Source organism: Athene noctua, chromosome 35 (assembly GCF_965140245.1).
Source record: "Athene noctua chromosome 35, bAthNoc1.hap1.1, whole genome shotgun sequence".
NCBI classification, from domain to species: domain Eukaryota; kingdom Metazoa; phylum Chordata; class Aves; order Strigiformes; family Strigidae; genus Athene; species Athene noctua.
The window spans coordinates 303525-320300 of NC_134071.1; the positions used below are offsets into that span (position 1 = coordinate 303525).

The following is a 16776-nucleotide window of genomic DNA, read 5'->3' on the forward strand; positions in this document are numbered from 1 at the left end:
GCAGAGTAAGACAGAAATTGAGAAAAAAACATGAGAACAGGCAGGAGGAGAAATGATGCAAATAAACATGAAATGTAACACTGATGGGAGGGCAGCTCGCTAATGCATTTTTCTCATTCAGAACTTTGCACATTTTTTGTGAAGTTACGTATGTCTATAACATCCCGGTCTCTAGGGGGTTTTTATAGCTGAGCTCCTAGAAATGCTGTACCGCTATAAAATGTGAGGAAACCCCGACCTGCTCTTTGTCTGCTTGTTTCCCTGTTTTTTCTCTTGTGTGCATTACCAATGAAGAAGAAAAATTACAATATAGAAGAAAAATAAGCAACAGGTCGTTCATGTGGTCCTAAAGTTTGTACTACCACCCCTCTCGCAGTTCCTTTATTTTCATCCCAATACAATGTAAAAGGTTTTGAATAATCAGGAAGTCCTGGCTTTAGTATGAATCCCAGATATTTCACTTGCTGTTTGCAAAACTGCCATTTGGACAGAGATGCACCGTGCCCCTTGTTAACAAGTCGGATACACAGATATTCAGTGTCTCTAATACAGTCATCCTTAGATTTACTTGCCCATAACAGGTCATCAACATACTGTATCAAAACAGACTTATTTGAAAAAGACAGATCTTGTAAATAATTTTTCAAAATTTGAGAAAATACTGTTGGAGAACTAGTAAATCCTTGTGGTAACCTAGCCCAAGTTAACTGCTTCCCTTGCCACGGGAAGGCAAAGAGTGACTGGCTTTCTTCCGCGACTGGGATGCTAAAGAAAGCTCCTGTAAGATCAAGCCCTGTGAAATACTGTGCCCAGGATCTGTGTTAAATCAGACTCGGATCTGGTACCACAGGGTGTGAAGCAATTACATGTTCATTTGCAGCTCGGAGATCTTGAGTAAATCTATATTCAGGATCTCCATCTTTATCTACTTTATGTTTACTAACTGGTAAAACTGGAGTATTATAAGGACTACGACATTCCTTCAAAATTCTTTTTTCTGAAAAAACGTACAGTTGGTTTTTCTATACTGGGAATGGCCTCATTTATAATGGGATATTGCCAAATGGAAGGAGGATTCCCTCCTTCTGTTTTTATCACAACTGGCTCAGCCAGTGTTAACCATCCCACTTACTTCAGAGTTCTCTGGGAACTGCAGCCAATTCAAATCGTGTATCATGCACATCCTGTGGGTTTTGACCTCCCAGTTCGATTATTTCTGAGCCCATTAAAACCAACTGAATCTCTGTTGGAGCCAAGGAGATAAACGGACCAAATTCCTGCAAAAGGTCTCGTCAAAGGGGTAGATAAATATTTTATCTGTTCCCCTGCTACTGCCCGTACTATCATTTGAAATGTGGGGAACTTCAAAATTCAGTACAGGCCCAAAGGGCCAGTAGGGGAACTGGAAGAGATCACAGATTTACCCCAAAGCAGTTTTTACCTCTGCAGAAATCTGACCGTGCTCATCTACCTTGATTCCACGGGGGCCCGTTGTTCCTGCAGTTCCCAGAGAAGATGAGTATCATTTTCTTCGCTGTGATGAGGTCGAGGAGGTCTGGCAGGGACAGATGCTCTTGTGCAGACACGGGTCTCGGCGGGCACTCTCTCTGCATGTGTCCCCAGTTCCCACAGCAGAAGCATCTGAACCATTAGCATATGGAGAGAGAAGAGGAATTCTGCCTCGCGCGCCCCTTCCCCTGATTCTGCCTCGGGGAAACCCCCGACCTCTCCCCCTTGGGTTATAGGTTTGGGTAACTGCTGCAGCCAGCAACACAATTTCTCTTTCTTTCTCTTTTTGCTCTGCCTTTTCCTCAACTTTTAGCCTTTCTCCTTGCTGCTTTTCCTTTCATCTCTCCCATCAAAAACAAAAGCAGCAATGCTAAGGATTTTAGTTAACGTTTTCCCTGTCCAGCCTGGCATCAATTTCTACACAAACACTAATAGCTGGTGGCTCTTGGAAATGGTCACGGGTCACACCCCCATAATTAAAGTAGCCTTCAGCCGGCCCCAGTAATCACCTGGGTGCTCGTTGCATTCCAAAACCTTTGTCCAATTAGTTATTCTCTTGCCTTTTTGGAAAATCTTTTCTCTTTTCTCTGCTTGACATCGTTCTCATCATAAAGTTTGCATATCATTCCAATTAGGGGTGTAATCAGTGACAACTCCCAATAACAGTGGAGCACGTTTTCCAGCATCAGCCCGTAAGCGAGGCATTTTTGCTTGCCAGGTGACTCAAGCACCTTGCTTCCAAGGTTCGTGTCCCATCGCTGCTGTTACTGGAGAGACGGCGGCGCCTGCCCCAGGGCCCGCTCCAGGCTTTGGGCTGGAATCCAAACGCCTTGGGCACACGCCAGCACTTCTAAAAGGGAATTCAGTTGCTTCAGCTTCAGGAGCTGCAGGAAGTCAACTCCCTTTAGTTTTTATCCAAGAGCTTTTCTTTCTTTGCTGACCTCTATTATACCAACTATACCAATAATCAGTATCTTGACTCTCAGAATCCTCCAAAATTATTCTTAGAAATTTTTACTGGTGGGGTTTGACTGTTCCTTTCGGAGGCCATACATCCATTGGCCCTCCTCCATCAGTTTCCTTTTCTGTGAGGATTGTGCCAAAGGTATCTTTCCTCAGTTTTCTGAAACCTCAGCAAGGGGCGTCCCCCTTTCAATGCTGAGTACTGTCCCCATCTTCTGTACATCTCTTTTATCTCTCTCTTTGCAAATTTCAGCACGAGAGTTTCCCAGTATAATTCTCTCTGGAATTACCCGTGCCCAAGTCTCTTAGGTGAACTCACCTCTCATTCCTTGGCCGGCAATTTGAGTATGGGCAACGGCTTTGTCCAGAGGAATATCTGACTCTTGCTCTCTTGTGTCCCAGAGTCCCATCGGGGTGGCCAGTTCTGTTAAAGGGTTTCCCCAGACTGCGGGTACCTCTGGGCTGGCTTTATTAACAGCTCAGAGCTGGGCCATCGCCTCAGGGAGTGGCCACAGCTCACAAAAAGCGCCCTCTCTAGACACGATACAACATAGAATACCAAGAGTCTCTGGGGATTTTCCAGGAACTTTCAGCTCTCAGTTCATCATCCATTTCAGAAGTCCACCGTATTCCACAGTTTCGCCGAGTTTCCATCGTTCCGTTCCAGTTCCTCTTCGGACACCGCTGCTCACGGATGCAGTCTCCGCTCATCGTGGTTCCTCATCTTCTGAACAGTCTTCATCATCGTTCACTTTTAGACTTCTGAGAAAAGACTCAAAATGTTCTATTTGACATATTCTTAATCTATGCCTAGCTTTTCATTGCTCAGCTTTTCTAAGTTGCTTAAACTGTCGGTATTGTTCCTAGAGCACCTGTGCTCTATTAATGAAACCACTAAACCACTGTCTCTTTATTAATTATTCCTGCTATTAATAATATCCTGAGAGAAAACAGTTTTCTAAGGCTTGTTCCTTTTACAGTCTCCCACCACTGTGATGCCCACTTCATTCATCATCTCCTTGTTCAGATCCACCAACATGTTCTTTTGGATCCTGCAGCGAGGAAAGACCTGGCTTAACGAGGTCTCCCCTCGAGCTCTGATTAATTAGGACCAGAGTGAGGTGCACCACAATAGCCACAGCACAGGTTGGGACACCACCACCCTCCTAGAAACAACTCTGATAATGATGGGGAAGCTCAGCGCAGGCGAGCAACTCATGTCACTAATTAAGGAGCGGGATAACGAGTTAAGTCCTTCCTTCCCCCTCGGGAGGGGGATCTTTCGGTGCCGTTTTCCCCACCGTGACACGGTGTAAAGGTGCCCCCTCACCTGTTATCCACAAATGTAACGTTGGGGAAAATAGCCCCTGAATGGGACCTTGAGTGATAACACCCTGCTGCAATTGATGCTGTTTTAAGGAGGGAGGGAACTGGGATGAAGTCTCCTATGCAGACATGTTTCTCACCCGCCGAGACCATCCTGAATATCAAATAGACCGTGGCCTGGCACCCCCACGAGACCCACTGGTGCTGGCACCGGACAGAGAAAATATGAAGGAAGGGAAAGAAAAAGGGGCCAAAATAAAGATTTCCCAGAGTACTATAAACCGCCGGTAGGAAGCCGGCAGGAGGAGGGTGAAAGTTTGGAGGAGCCAGAGGCAGGCTCCCCCCTCACAGCCCCGTGTCGCAGACAGAGACGGGAGAAGCGAGCGGCGGTGCCGGCTCCTCTGAGAGAGGCCCTAGGGCTGGATGGGCCCTGCCAGGGTAAAAGTCCCGTTCACTTCCTTCCATCTGGCACCTTGGAAAAGTGCAGCGAAGGGGTATCGAAGCGACTGTTGGGGTGACCAGGCATTTCCAGTTTCTAATAAAACACCCGTGCTGGAACCCCAACACAGGAGCCCATATGAGGTTGTGGATGCAGATGGAGATTGGAGTGTCAGGGGCATGGAGCGGGCTGTACCGAAAGCAATGAACTGCTCGGCCCTATATGCCCTTCGGCAGGGACCTAAAGATACTCCCTCAGAATTCCTGGGTAAGCTGCGGGTACCGTGAGGCGACACACCCCTTAGATCCAGGGTCAGGGGTGGGAATACAACAGTTAGTGTCGTTATTTATAGGGCAGTCAGCACGGGGCATTCGAAAGAAGTTGTAAAAGCTGAAAGTGCCAGAGAGTTGGAATGTGGAGACCTTGTTAGACAGAGCACAGGGAGCATATAGCAAGAGGAGGGGAGGAGATCTGCATCCTGCTGTAGCAAACCCATATGCACTGTTAATTAGATGAGTACCGGAATTGCCTTGGTTTACCGTGCTGGCCCTAAAAGACCCCTTCTTCTGCTTGCCTTTGAGCTCCAAAGTCAGTGATTGTTTGCATTTGAATGAGGAAAGATGGAGTCCAGGAGGAAGATGCAATTAACATGGACTGTGCTGCCCCAGGGGTTTAAAATAGCCCCACTCTTCTTGGAAACCAAGTAGCTAAAGACCTGGAGCAATGGGAGCGGCCGCATGGAATCGGGGGTCCTGCAGTATGTAGATGATTCCTTAACAGCCACAGAGACTAAAGAAATGTGCATAACATGGACTATTAGTTTATTAAATTTGGGGTCTTAATGGCTATCGAGTCTCTCCACAGAAAGCTCCAGCAGCTCAGCAGCGAGTAACCTGCCCTGGAGCCGAGGTCACGGCTGGGCAAGGGACCCTGGGGACTGCAAGGCCAGAGGCCCCTGTCGGAGCCCTCGGGCACAGCCAGCTAAAGAGCTCTGCGCGATCCTAGGAACGACCTGGAGGTGTCGCCTGTGGGTATGTAACTACGGACTCCTGGTACAAAAAATCCCTCGGTGAGCTATTAAAATCAAATCGGAAACCCTCACTCGGCACGGAGAGGCGCTCAGAGCATTCCGTCAGCTGAAGAAGCAGCTGATGGATGCCCCTGCTCTGGGTTAACCAGACATCACTCAGCTGTCTGGTTATTCTCCCTCGAGAAACGGGGAATAGCCCCAGGGGTCCTGGCCCAAAAATTGGGACCAGATAGAAGGGCAGTGTCGTACTTCTCTAAACAACTTGATGAAGGAAGCAAGGGATGCCAGCTGCCTGCTGCAGGCCTTGTGGAGAAATACCCTTGCACCCCGGCGCTGGAGTAACCACCCCTGCCGTATAACTCTATTCGTGTTGGAGAGTCTGTTTTCCACAAGTCACCGCACCCCTGCTGGACCCACTGGAGGACTGGGGGACACATCCCACCTGCTTCCCACCGAAGGAAACTCCCCTGCTCTGCGGGGGCTGGCTTCGGTGCCAGCTGGACCCGGTGCCATCCCTTGCTGGGTGCCACCAGTCTCGGGGGAGCCTTTAAACCCCGTCAGTGAATTTATCCCTTCACTTCGGGGCACTGACGGCCCCTCTCCATCCCAGTGCTCCCGCAGCACGTTGCTTTCCACCGTCCTCCTCAGCCTCTCGGTCCTCATCTTCCTCCTCCTCTTCAATCTCTGGCGGAGCTCGGCCCTCCGGGGCGATGCCGGATCTTGGGGTGACACGTGCCGGTAAGACGAGCTCGTGGGGGGTGACGCTCCCCCGAGACCCTCGGCATCCTGGCGCTACCATCTCCCTGTGCTGCATCCCCAGGGCCCCCCGAGCATCCCCCATCCCTGCCCCGCATCCACCTGTGACGTGCTCAGGCTCGGCCAAGCGGCCCAGGGCAGAGCTGCCCCGTAGGTGAATCCTGTAGATGTGATAACTGATACCCACCGTGCTCGTGGGTGCTGCACTGAGGTATCACCACCCGCCTGTGCTGGTGTAAACAGTGCTCAAGCACTGAAATGCTGCAGCCTGAGCAACAGGCCCCGGGCTGAAGCCTCTACCTTAGCATGTGGTCATTAATAAAGCAGGGAAACTCGCCAGGGAAAGAGGCAGCTTAGACACCAGATATAATCTGTACGGAATGTGTCAGGAGACAAAGTATCCAACTTTCCTTTCGCATCCTTGTTCAAGGCTGAGGACCCACGTATTCCGGCTTGGTAGAAATTTCTTTGGTCTCAGCCCCCGAGCCCTGGCCAGGCTTTGGGTGGAATGCAACAAGAAAATGATAACATGAAATTTACTGGGCCAGACAAAGGTGCCAGTTATTCTGGCTTGTCAATCTCTGGTATACAAGGGCGGGCCCGCTCCCAGCGACTCTGGAGGCTTCAGCTCCGGGTAGAGGCACCGCGTAGGATTTCCCCCTGCCCGGGCCAGGCTCTGCAAACCCTCGCTGGAACCGGGGCTGCCCGCGGGGCTGGAAGATGTCATCCATCTGGAGAAGGATCTTTTGTACTTGCTGCTCTGACTCTCAGGTAGTGATGATCTGACGCATTTCCCTATATTTTCCTCTCGTTGCTTTAGCTGCACTCTTCTGTCTTTTCTTACTGCACGTTTTCTGTATTGCACTGTTACATTATTTGGTTTTCCCCAGCAAAATACTCCTGCTCTTTTCACTCTGGTGACTGAGTTTAATTGGTATACCTAATCAGCAAAATAGGGGGAATCTCCCCGAGCATCCCCAATCCCTGACCTGCATCCACAGGCCCCCACCAAGCATCCCCCTCAAAATCCCCTCATAACCCCCCTAAAATCCCTACAACTCCCCAAACCCACCTTGTAGCCCCCTACTCCCCCCTAAACTCCCTACGACACCCAAACCCTCTCATAGCCCCGCTAGGACCCCCAAAACCCGCCTTGTAGCCCCCCTACACACCCCAACACGGCCTTCTCTCTCTCCCCAGGACAGCCCCAGCCCCAGCCCGGTGGTCAACAGATCCAGGACACCTACAGCCCCGCAGATGCGGCGGTACAACCGCCACACCCCCGGCTCGGGGACCGAGCAGAGCTCCAGCGACTGGGTGACCACCAACATCTACGTGAAGGTCCGTGACACCTACCCGAACAGTCAGGTGGTGGGACAGATCGGCGTCATCCGCAGACTCATGGTGAGACCCCCCCGCCCCGGTTCGGGGGTGCTTTTCGGGCTGTGAGGGGGTAACACACATGGTGATGCTGATTTCCCCCCCTCTTTTTCTGTTTTTGTAGGGCGGGATGTGCGCTGTCTACCTGAGGGACAGCGAGGAAGTGCTGAGCATCTCCAGCAGGCACCTGGAGCCTGTCACTCCCGTCTGCGGCAACAAGGTAGGGCCCCCCCCCCAGCCCCCCCTTTGTCCTGGGCCCCCCAACACTGCTCCCACCAGCACGTGCTGCTTTGGGGACCTTCTAGATCCCCTCAGGTGCTACCCCAGCTCCGCTGGGACCCTCCACCAGCCTCCTCCGGGCTCACTCTCCCCCCATCTGCACCCCTCCTCTGCCTCAGGTCAAGGTGATGATGGGGATGCACCGTGAATACACCGGGACCCTGGTCTGCAGGAACCGAGAGTACGGGATTGTCCACATGGATTTCGAGGACAGGTACAGGACCTTCAGGCTCCACTTCCTCGGCAAACTGATGGAAGATTGAGGGGGCCCACCTGTGCCCCCCGCCCCCTGCTGCCCCCGTTCTCTTTGTGTCCCCCCGTTCTCTTTCTCCACACCCCTTTCCCCTGCTCAGTGTCGGCGGTTGGAACGAGGTTTAGTTGTCAATAAACGCCTGTGGGTGCAGCCGGGGGGATGAACCAGGGCCCCGCGCCCCCCAGGGCTGGGGAAAGGGCGGTTAAATGCCCCCCCGGGGCCGAGAGAGGGTTGCAGCGGGACCCCCGGGGGTGGGGGGTGCTGAGCCGGGACCCCACTGCGGGGCGGGGGGAGAGTGAAGCGGCTTCAGCGCCGGCCGCGCTCATGCTCTGCCCTTACACCCCGCCTCCGCTTCCTGCTCCCATTGGCTCTGCCGCCGCCGGGCCCGCCTCCCCGCCGCCGCCATTGGCCAGCAGCCGCACCGCCATTGGAGACCGGCCGTCAGTCACCGCCCCTCCGGTCTTGTTCCCGCCCCGTTCCTCCCGCCCCGCCGCCGCTCATTGGCTGGAAGCGGAGGGAGGGGATTGGCTGCGGCGGCCGCGCGTGCGCCCTGTGGCGCGCGGTGCGGGAAGATGGCGGCGGCCTGTGAGTTCCGCGGCGCCCTGGGAGCCCGCCGGGCCGGGCCGGGCCGGGCCGCCAGCGGCACCGGCGGTACCGAGGCGGTGCTGCGGGAGCGGCTGCGGCGGCAGCAGGTGGGGCCGCGAGGGGACTGAACCTGGGCCTGAGGGACGGGCGGGCGGGAAGGGGGGGCACGGGGCTCCGCGGGTGTCCCCAGCGGTGCCCACCTGTCCCCGGGCTTCTCTGGGCGCCCCGCGCCTGGGCCTGTCTGTCCTCGGGGGTCCCCCGCCCTCCCCGGGAGGCGCCGGCGGGCTCTGACTGGCGCTGGGTGTTCCCAGAGCTCCCCGGCTGTCGCTGGCCATCCTCGGCCACCTCTAGGCCTCCGGGGCTGTTCCCGGGGCCCTCTGGCTGTCCCTGGCCACCCTCGGCCCCGCCAGCACTCCCTGCCTGCCCCCGAGTGTCTCTGGGGCTCTCTGGGCGTCCCTGAGCATCCTCAGACATCCCTGGGGGTCCCTAAAGGTCCCTGGGGCTCTCGGGGTGTCCCTGACCATGCCCAGAGCTTCCTGGGGGTCCCCAAGTGTCCCCAGAAGTTCTGGACTGTCCCCGGGGCTCCGCGGATGCCCCTTGCTATCCCCCACCCTCCCCAACTGTCCCCAAGCCCCTCCTCCCGCTGTGTGCCCCCCCCCCCCCCCCCCGTGTCCCCTCGCTACACAGGTGACAGAGGGACCCCTGGGACACCCCGCGGGCCTGGAGGAGGATGAGGAGGAAGAGCACAGCCCCCTCCAACCGCGGCAGCCCGAGTTTTTGTGGAGTTTGCGGGGCTGTTCTCGAGGCAGGGGGCCCTCTGCGCCGCGGCGATGGAGAGCGCCGGGCCTTTGCTGAATGCCGTGCCGGCAGCGGGAGGGAAGCCGGGCGCCCCTCGAGTCCCGGCGGTGCCAAACCCACCCCGGCAAAGAGTCAGAGGAAACGCTTGGCTGTCGGCAAACCATTTACTGGGGGATCACTGCGAAAACCGGTGCCGAGAGCGTGTGGCACAGCACATCCTGGGGCATCCCTGGCTCCGCTCTTCTCTCCCGGCGTGGAGCCGGGTGTTGCTGGTCGGGGTGGCTGAAGGTGAGGAAGAGGAGGGTCTCTGGGCAGCTCTTCTCTGCCGGGGGGTTTGCCAGGGTTGCCGCGGTGGCTCAGCAGGGATGTGGGTGTTCCTGGCTCTGTGCCGGGAGGAGTGTGCCAGGCACAGTGGGGGAGTCCCCGTCTGTCCCCTGGGGCCCATCCTTGGGGACAGGGATGGCGCTTGGCCGCTTGGGGTCGCGCCGCGTCACCGGAGCGTCCTGCGGGGAGAAGGATGGGGGGGGTGAGCGGCACCGTTACAGAGGCTCTCAGATAAACAACAACCACCAACAATAAAAAATTATCAACACCATTAACTAGCTCTCGGTGAATCACAGGTGCGGATGTCTGTGAGAGGAGAGCAGATCGACTTTCTGGGGTCTAAGGGCAACCCCAAACGCTCTCTCGCTCACCTGACAAGTGAGGGCTCTCACCCTCGAGGACCTGCTCAGGGCAGCGTCCCGACCCAGGGCCCCTCGAGGAGTTTCCTTGGGCAGCGTCCCGACCCCAGGGGAGAGGCCTCGACCGCAGCTGCTGCTCCAGGGGACGAGCTCCAAAGGGCTCCCAGGGGACTCCATTTATAGCCAGGTGACTCTGGCCTGTAGCCAACAGCGGCTCCCGTTAGCCAAAGGCCCCAGTTACCGCCAAGCCCCGAGAACAGGCAGCCAGGAGCTGCTACGCTTCAGCAGCCAAGAAGCTGCTTTCACTGGGGGGGAACCTGCCACAGGCACCCATGGGTGGCATCCCCACCCCTTGGACCCTGAGCACCCCGGGATTCTGGGCACTCGCGGTACGGGGGCACCAGGGACCCCCAGCACCCCTGTAATGGTGGCACCAGGGACCCCGAGCATCCAGGGCCCCAAAGCACCGGGGGGACGCAAAGGCCCCGAGCACCCGGTGTCCCCGAGCACCCACGCCCAGGAGCCCCCCCACGGCTGTACCTCGGCGTGGGACGAGGTGTTCGCTCTGCCAGGCAGGTTCTGCTCCACGCCGCTCCCGGCGACCACGCTGCCATCGGGGCGGCCACGCTGTTCCCGGCTGCCGGGGGCCCCCGGCACCGTGGAGTTACCGGCCGCGCGCGTTGCCCTGGGCTGGCGCTGATGCTGGGAGCGCCCGGTGCCGTGGCGGGTGGGGACGGGGGCTGGGCAGACGTCCCGCGGGCTCGTGCCGCTGCCGTACCCGTGAGACCCTGCGCGTGATCCAAGAGATGAGCAGGGAAACCCCTGAGCTTCTCCCCTGAGCCCTGGCCAGGCTCGGGGGCAATCTCCTGTGAGAGCCAAACCAGATATTCCCGCTCCAAACAAAGGCGCCGGCTCTCCTGCCGGGCTGATTTTGGGGCCAGAAGGCCGGGCCCGCTCCCAGCGCCTCTGGAGGCCTCAGCTCCGGGCGGAGGCACCGCGTAGGATTTCCCCCTGCCCGGGCCAGGCTCTGCAAACCCTCGCTGGAACCGGGGCTGCCCGCGGGGCTGGGGGCTGGCAGCGGGGGCAAGGGCTGAGGGATCTGCCTTAACCCCTGTGCTCTCTCTCGGGCAGGGATGCTCTGAGGCGTTGCCCTGTGCTCTCCTGGTTGCACTGCTCTCCCTTGTCTCACTCCGTGGGCTCTGTATTATTCCCCACACTCTGGAGTTATTTGCAGCAGAAGACGCCGGCTCTTTCCACTCTGCTGTCGGAGGTTAATCGATATCCCTAATCAGCCAAACAGGGGGACCCGGGGGGGCAGAATGTGTGGGGGCCCCCCCAACGCCCTCCCCCATAATCTCTTCCCCTCCTCCTCTTCCTCCTCCTCCAGCCGAAGAGCGTGAGGAAGGCAGCGAGAGCGAAGGGGGAGAGGGCAGCGAGGAGGAGGAGGAGGGGGCCGAAGGCTCCGGGAGCAGCAGCGAGCGGGGCGGGGGGGCTCGGCCCTCAGCGAGGAAGAGGATGAGGCCGAAGATGAGGAGGAAGGTGGCTGGGGGGACCTCCGGGGGGGGCAGTGACACCGCCCGGGCCGCTCGTGACCAGGGGGAGATTTTGGGCAGCAACAGCGACGAGGAGGAGGGAGAGGAAGAGGAGGAAGAGTCCGGGGGGGGCAGCGAGGGGGGGACCCCGCACAGCCCCCGCCTGACCCCAGCGAGGCCTCGGAGGACGACGAGAGCCCCAGCGACGCCTCCGACTCCTCCAGCGACAGAGCGGCGTGTCCCCCCTCCCCGTTTTGGGGAAAAACCAGGCACTTTGGGGGGTGTTTCTGGTTTTCTCTTTAATAACGTAGTCAGGGTTAGTAGCCACAGCCGGAACTAAAGTTATTCCTAACAACTTGTGTCTAAAATAACGTTTTCTATCGCAGAGGGCCGCGGCGCTGCGGGTACAAAGGGGGGGCGGGGGGCTGTACCGACGGGGGAGGGGTCCTGGGGCATCCCCACCCTGGGGGAGGGGAGGGAAGGGGGGGCATCGCCGTGTCCCTCAGTTTGGGCTGTAAATAATAATGATATTATTAATGTGTATTAATATACGTTAATATCATTTGGGGTACTGATACAGTAATGAAGAGAAAAGGAATAAAAACTGAAAAACCCATCAAAAGCGCAAAGATTTGGGGATTGTTAAAAATGGTGAAAACCGACAAAAATGGGGGAGGGGGGTAAAGGGGGGGCAGGGGGTGTCTGTGTTAATCCCCACCCCCCCTCCCCGCCGCTTATTTTGGGGGTGGGGGGGGTGGAACCGAGCGAGACTGGTCATGGAGGGGGTGACACCCCCCCGTGGAGTGGGGGAGGGGTCATGCTGGGGACCCCCCTATTTGGGGAGGGGGGGCGGCGCCATCAGATGGTGAGGTCTTGTCTGAGCCTGCGGGGGGATGGGGGGTGTCAGAGGGTACTTGGGGGGGGCCACATCCCCTTACACCCCTCCCCTCCCCCAAATCCCTTCCTGCCCCCCCCAGCGCCCCCCCCGTGCTCCCCATCCTCCCCCGTGCCCCCAAATTCACCCTGTCCCCGTGTGTGTCCCCCATACTCCCTCCTGCCATGGCTCTGTCTCCCCCCGTGCCCCCACCCTGTCCCTGGACCCCCCCCACATCCCCGGACCCCTCTCACGTCCCTTTGCCCCCCCCGGGCCCCCCCTCACCGCCCAGCACTTGCTCCACCATGCTGAACAGCGACTCAGGCGTGGGGCTGATCTCCAGGTCCGTGCCGGGGAGGGGACGCTCTGAGGGGGGGCGGAACAGAAACTGGGGTAAGGGGGGCCCCAAGATTTGTACCCGACCCCCCCATCCCTCCTAGGGAGGGGACCAGGCACTCTGAACCCCCCAAACCTCCCACACCACGACCAGAACATCTTCCCCCGCCCTAGTGGGATGGGGGGTGCGGAGGGGAGGGGGGGAGCACAGGTTCCTCCCCCCGCTCAGGGGGTGCCCCAAGGTTTTGTCTTCCCCCCCGCCAAGGTTTGGGGGGGCCCGTGTCCCCCCCCAAGACGTACCCTGGGGGAGGGCGAGCAGGGCCTGGGGCGAGCTGTCGACGGGCACCGAGTGAGAAGCTGCGGAGCAGCCTCTGGACCTGCCACCACCAGGAGCGGAGCCTCCTCTTCTGTGTCTCTGTGAACGCCTGCGGGGGGAAGAGGGCACATGGGGGGGTCACACAGACCTATAGTCTGCCCCCAAGCCCTACAGGCCCCCCAAAGTCCCCGCAGCCCCCCCCATACCTCGTGGCTCAGGCACTGCTCCAGGAGCTGGAGGTAAATGGTGATGTTCTCCTCGTCCGGCCGCGACATCAGGAACTGGATGTAAACTGGGGGGTGTCGGGGGTCAGGGAGGGACCCAGACACCCTGATTCCACACACACACCCCCCCAGAACCATGGGACCCCCCCAAAAATGGAACCGGGGTGTGTGTGGGGTATCTCACCTTTGCCCATGACACGGGTGAACAGCCTCGGGATTTTAGACGCCGCCGGTGACGGTTTTGTTGCCGTACGGCTACCGGCGGCGTTCCTGCGACCCGGTCGCTGGGTGGCTGCGGTGACGGGGACCGGTTTGGCTTCCGAACTGGTGGCTTCCGCCTTGACGGTCCCTCCCGGCTCAGCGCTTTCCTTAGGGGGAGGTTTGGCGAGTTTTTTTAGGACGCCAGCGTACTGGAGCACGGAGCAGTCGTCGTCGCTCTCGGAGGCTTTGTCCCCATCGGTCCCCAAGGCATCGCCCAGTCTGCTGAAGACCCCCACGGGCTGGGAGACAAGGTGAGAGGAGCCCGTCAGCACCCGCACCCCCATTTACCCTCCCCTGACCCTCTGCCCCCCGAAATCTGCCCCTGGGATGGAGACCAGATGGATACCAGCCCTCTTGGGATGTAACGATGCAAAATGCTGCCTGCGGCAATTAATGACTAGGCTATAAAGCAGGTCTCTGCATCACCCATAACATCATATTCCCTCGGATTTGTCTCGAGGGGCTGAGTCTGCAACTTGTTTTACACCCCCAAGACTTCCGTGCTGAGTTTTTTGGCTCCAGAGGAGAGAAAAAACCTGCTGAATCCCCCCCACATTAAAGGGGTCAAAATAGCAGCGCAGATGAGGATCACCCAGGGATTGGGGATCCACTTGCCTTTGGTGGCTCCCTCCTGCTTTTCCCAGGGGTTTCCCCACCACTGCCCCGTTATTTCAAGGCTCCTTCAGCCCTTCCGCGGCGAGCGGGAGGCTGCAAATCCCGATATAATCCTGGGGGAGAGGACCCTGATGCCGGGATCCCGGTGGGGTTTGGCCCAGCTGCCGAGAGCGACGGCTACACGGAGCCGCAGCTGAAGACCCACGTCCTCTCACCTTCCCTCCTGTGGCCGTGTCCGCTTTCGCCTCGGCTCCCAGCCGGTCGAAGACAGATGTCCTCTGCAGACCTGCAGTTTTCAGGAGAACGTGGGGTTTTTGGAGGTTTCCCTGGATGGGGGCTTTGAAAAGCCGGATGGCTGGGATCAGTCTTAGAGAGGCACTAAAACACCCAAACCTCGAAATGTGAAACAGGATGGACTTTGGCCAAAGCACCGAAAATCGGGCTGGTTATGATCTGCCCTGTCTCAACACGCAACAAAAACGCACCGGGAACAAGCAAAACCACAGCAACTCCCAACTGCTGTGGCTCACAGTAGAACTGGTTTAGTTTGTAGGTGGGGGTTTTTGCTTGGCTTCTTACTGCTTTTTGTCTTTTTCATGAATGCAGGTGCGGACACACACCCTACACAGCACAGAGCGCATCTGAGCGGCTGTCAGGACACTGGCTAAGCACCGAGACCCACAGGTACCATCTCAAGTACTTTGCAGCACCGTGCCCACTCGGGGGCAGCGTGAGCGCACCCTGATACGCCACCGAAGTGCAGAAACTGTACGTATACAGTCGGAGAAGCAGCGACTAGTTTCACAGTGCTAGTGGCCTGGACATACACGTTATCCCTGACCCCACACAGGGCATTAGGAAGCACCTGCCCAGGCATCCCATGCTGTCCTGAAGCAGCAACACTCAACCAACAGATGTCCAGCCCTTTCTCCATCAAGGCTTTGAATTTAGAAGCTGTCCAAAGGCAGGAGCACTCTGCCTGCCAGGCAGAGCCCGCACGGGCTTACTGATCACGCACGGGCACGACCATCCACGTTCTGCAGTGACTCATTAAGAGCAGCAGAGCAAAGTCGAGTCAGCAGCCTGAAAATTAACAGGATCTCACACAGAGCACGAGCCCCGTGGCAGGGAAGTTCTCCTGCAGCTCACCATGCACAGACACAGATGGCACTAGTTTTCTATCTCACCATTTACCAAAAAAACCGGATTAAACCATCACACTAGTGGTCTAATGGCTCCATGTCTGCATACACCGTTGAACACAAAGGCATTTTAAATATGGCATTTGCAGTAACTGCAGTAGCACCGCTCCCACCTCTCACTGGAGTTTCAAGTGCAAAGGAGAAGGGCCAAACCACAGCAAAAGCCAAGAGGATTGGAAGTTACTAGAGCAACTTCAGCTGTCCCCGAAGCGCTACTCAGGCTCACAGGCCTCCTAAAGCAACTCACTACGTCTCCTCTCCACTGGCACAAGGAAGAACACCAATACTACGAGTTTCGTGTCACGCAGAAAGCAGGAAATGGGAGGCTGAGCAGCCACACTCCGCAGCCGCTTGGGACACCGCGGGTACAGAGCGGACAGAAGCAGCTCCTGGGGCCCTCCGAAAGCCCCCGAGGTCCCTGCTGAGGAAGCCACACACACACGTGGCCATCTCCCCCCACCACAGCCCTCCCCACCGGCTCGGGGCGAGAGACGGAATAGAGCGCCAGGCGCTGAGACGAAGGAGAAGGATACGCGGCACCAGGAGCGGCAAAAGGCCACTTCAGCTCAGCTGAGGGGTTCCTGTTGCGGACGGTTCCCCAGATGTTACTCCAGTAACGGCAGCATCCCAGTACCTCCACCCCCGTTCCTCATCCAACCTCCCCGCGCGCCGAGGCCTCAATTCTCTCAGGAAGCGGAGCTGAGTCACGCTCACCACTGCTTGCTCAGACAGTGCCCCTGCACTACGCAGCAGCGCTCCTCGCTTTAAGGCAGTAAGTTCAGTTTACCCACATGCTGGACACCCACCACCATCGACAAACCCCACCGTGCAGGGCGGAACGGGTCGAGCAGGAGGAGAGATTCTTAACACACCTGCATCCTACCACAGTTTCGGTAGAGCTGCGTCACAGTAATTTCGTCCCGCTGCATCACAGCCAGCAAATCCTTGGGACTGGAGATGTGAAGCAAGTCGAGCTGTGCACAGGCACACACTCGTCAGGAGCTGGGAAAAAAAAGGGTCTATTTACATATTACATATACACCCGTGCATATTTTATATACACACATTTTGTACACATACACACACAAGTACCTCTACATGCACACAGTTCTGAGCTCCCACCACTGCGACACAAGTAACAGAAGCGACAGTAGGTACTTCCCTGTTATTTCTGCTCCCGTGAAGCACACACACCAAGTATACTCCATCTATGTATCACTGAGACGGCAGTTCAAGCCATGATCCTCTTTGGGAACAGGCAGATGTTCCTGTTCACTGTCAGACAATACTGACCCAACACCAGACTCCAGGTCTGAGGCAAATACTCCGGAAGGAAAATCATTCATACGTTAGGATGTTCAGCTTAACTTAACAGTGCCTCCTCCATCTCTGTTTGGGACTGTGTAACTGCTGCA

The 16776-nt window shown here is 57.3% G+C and overlaps 2 protein-coding genes across 2 annotated transcripts; one reads left to right on the forward strand and one right to left on the reverse strand.

The window, feature by feature from the left end:
- Positions 1 to 7280: 7280 nt before the first annotated feature.
- Positions 7281 to 8244, forward strand: LOC141972714 (transcription elongation factor SPT5-like). Its single transcript, XM_074930666.1, has 3 exons — positions 7281 to 7427; positions 7528 to 7623; positions 7802 to 8244. The coding sequence occupies exons 1-3, from the start codon at positions 7281 to 7283 to the stop codon at positions 7943 to 7945; spliced, it is 387 nt and encodes a 128-aa protein (XP_074786767.1). The 3' UTR covers positions 7946 to 8244.
- Positions 8245 to 11578: 3334 nt separating this feature from the next.
- Positions 11579 to 15189, reverse strand: LOC141972715 (uncharacterized). The gene is made up of 7 exons (XM_074930667.1): positions 15167 to 15189; positions 14375 to 14537; positions 13468 to 13783; positions 13266 to 13351; positions 13044 to 13168; positions 12693 to 12773; positions 11579 to 12416 (listed from the first exon to the last, which is right to left on the reverse strand). Exons 1-6 carry the CDS (start codon positions 15187 to 15189, stop codon positions 12728 to 12730), a joined length of 759 nt encoding a protein of 252 aa, XP_074786768.1. The 3' UTR covers positions 11579 to 12416; positions 12693 to 12727.
- Between the last annotated feature and the right edge of the window lie 1587 nt (positions 15190 to 16776).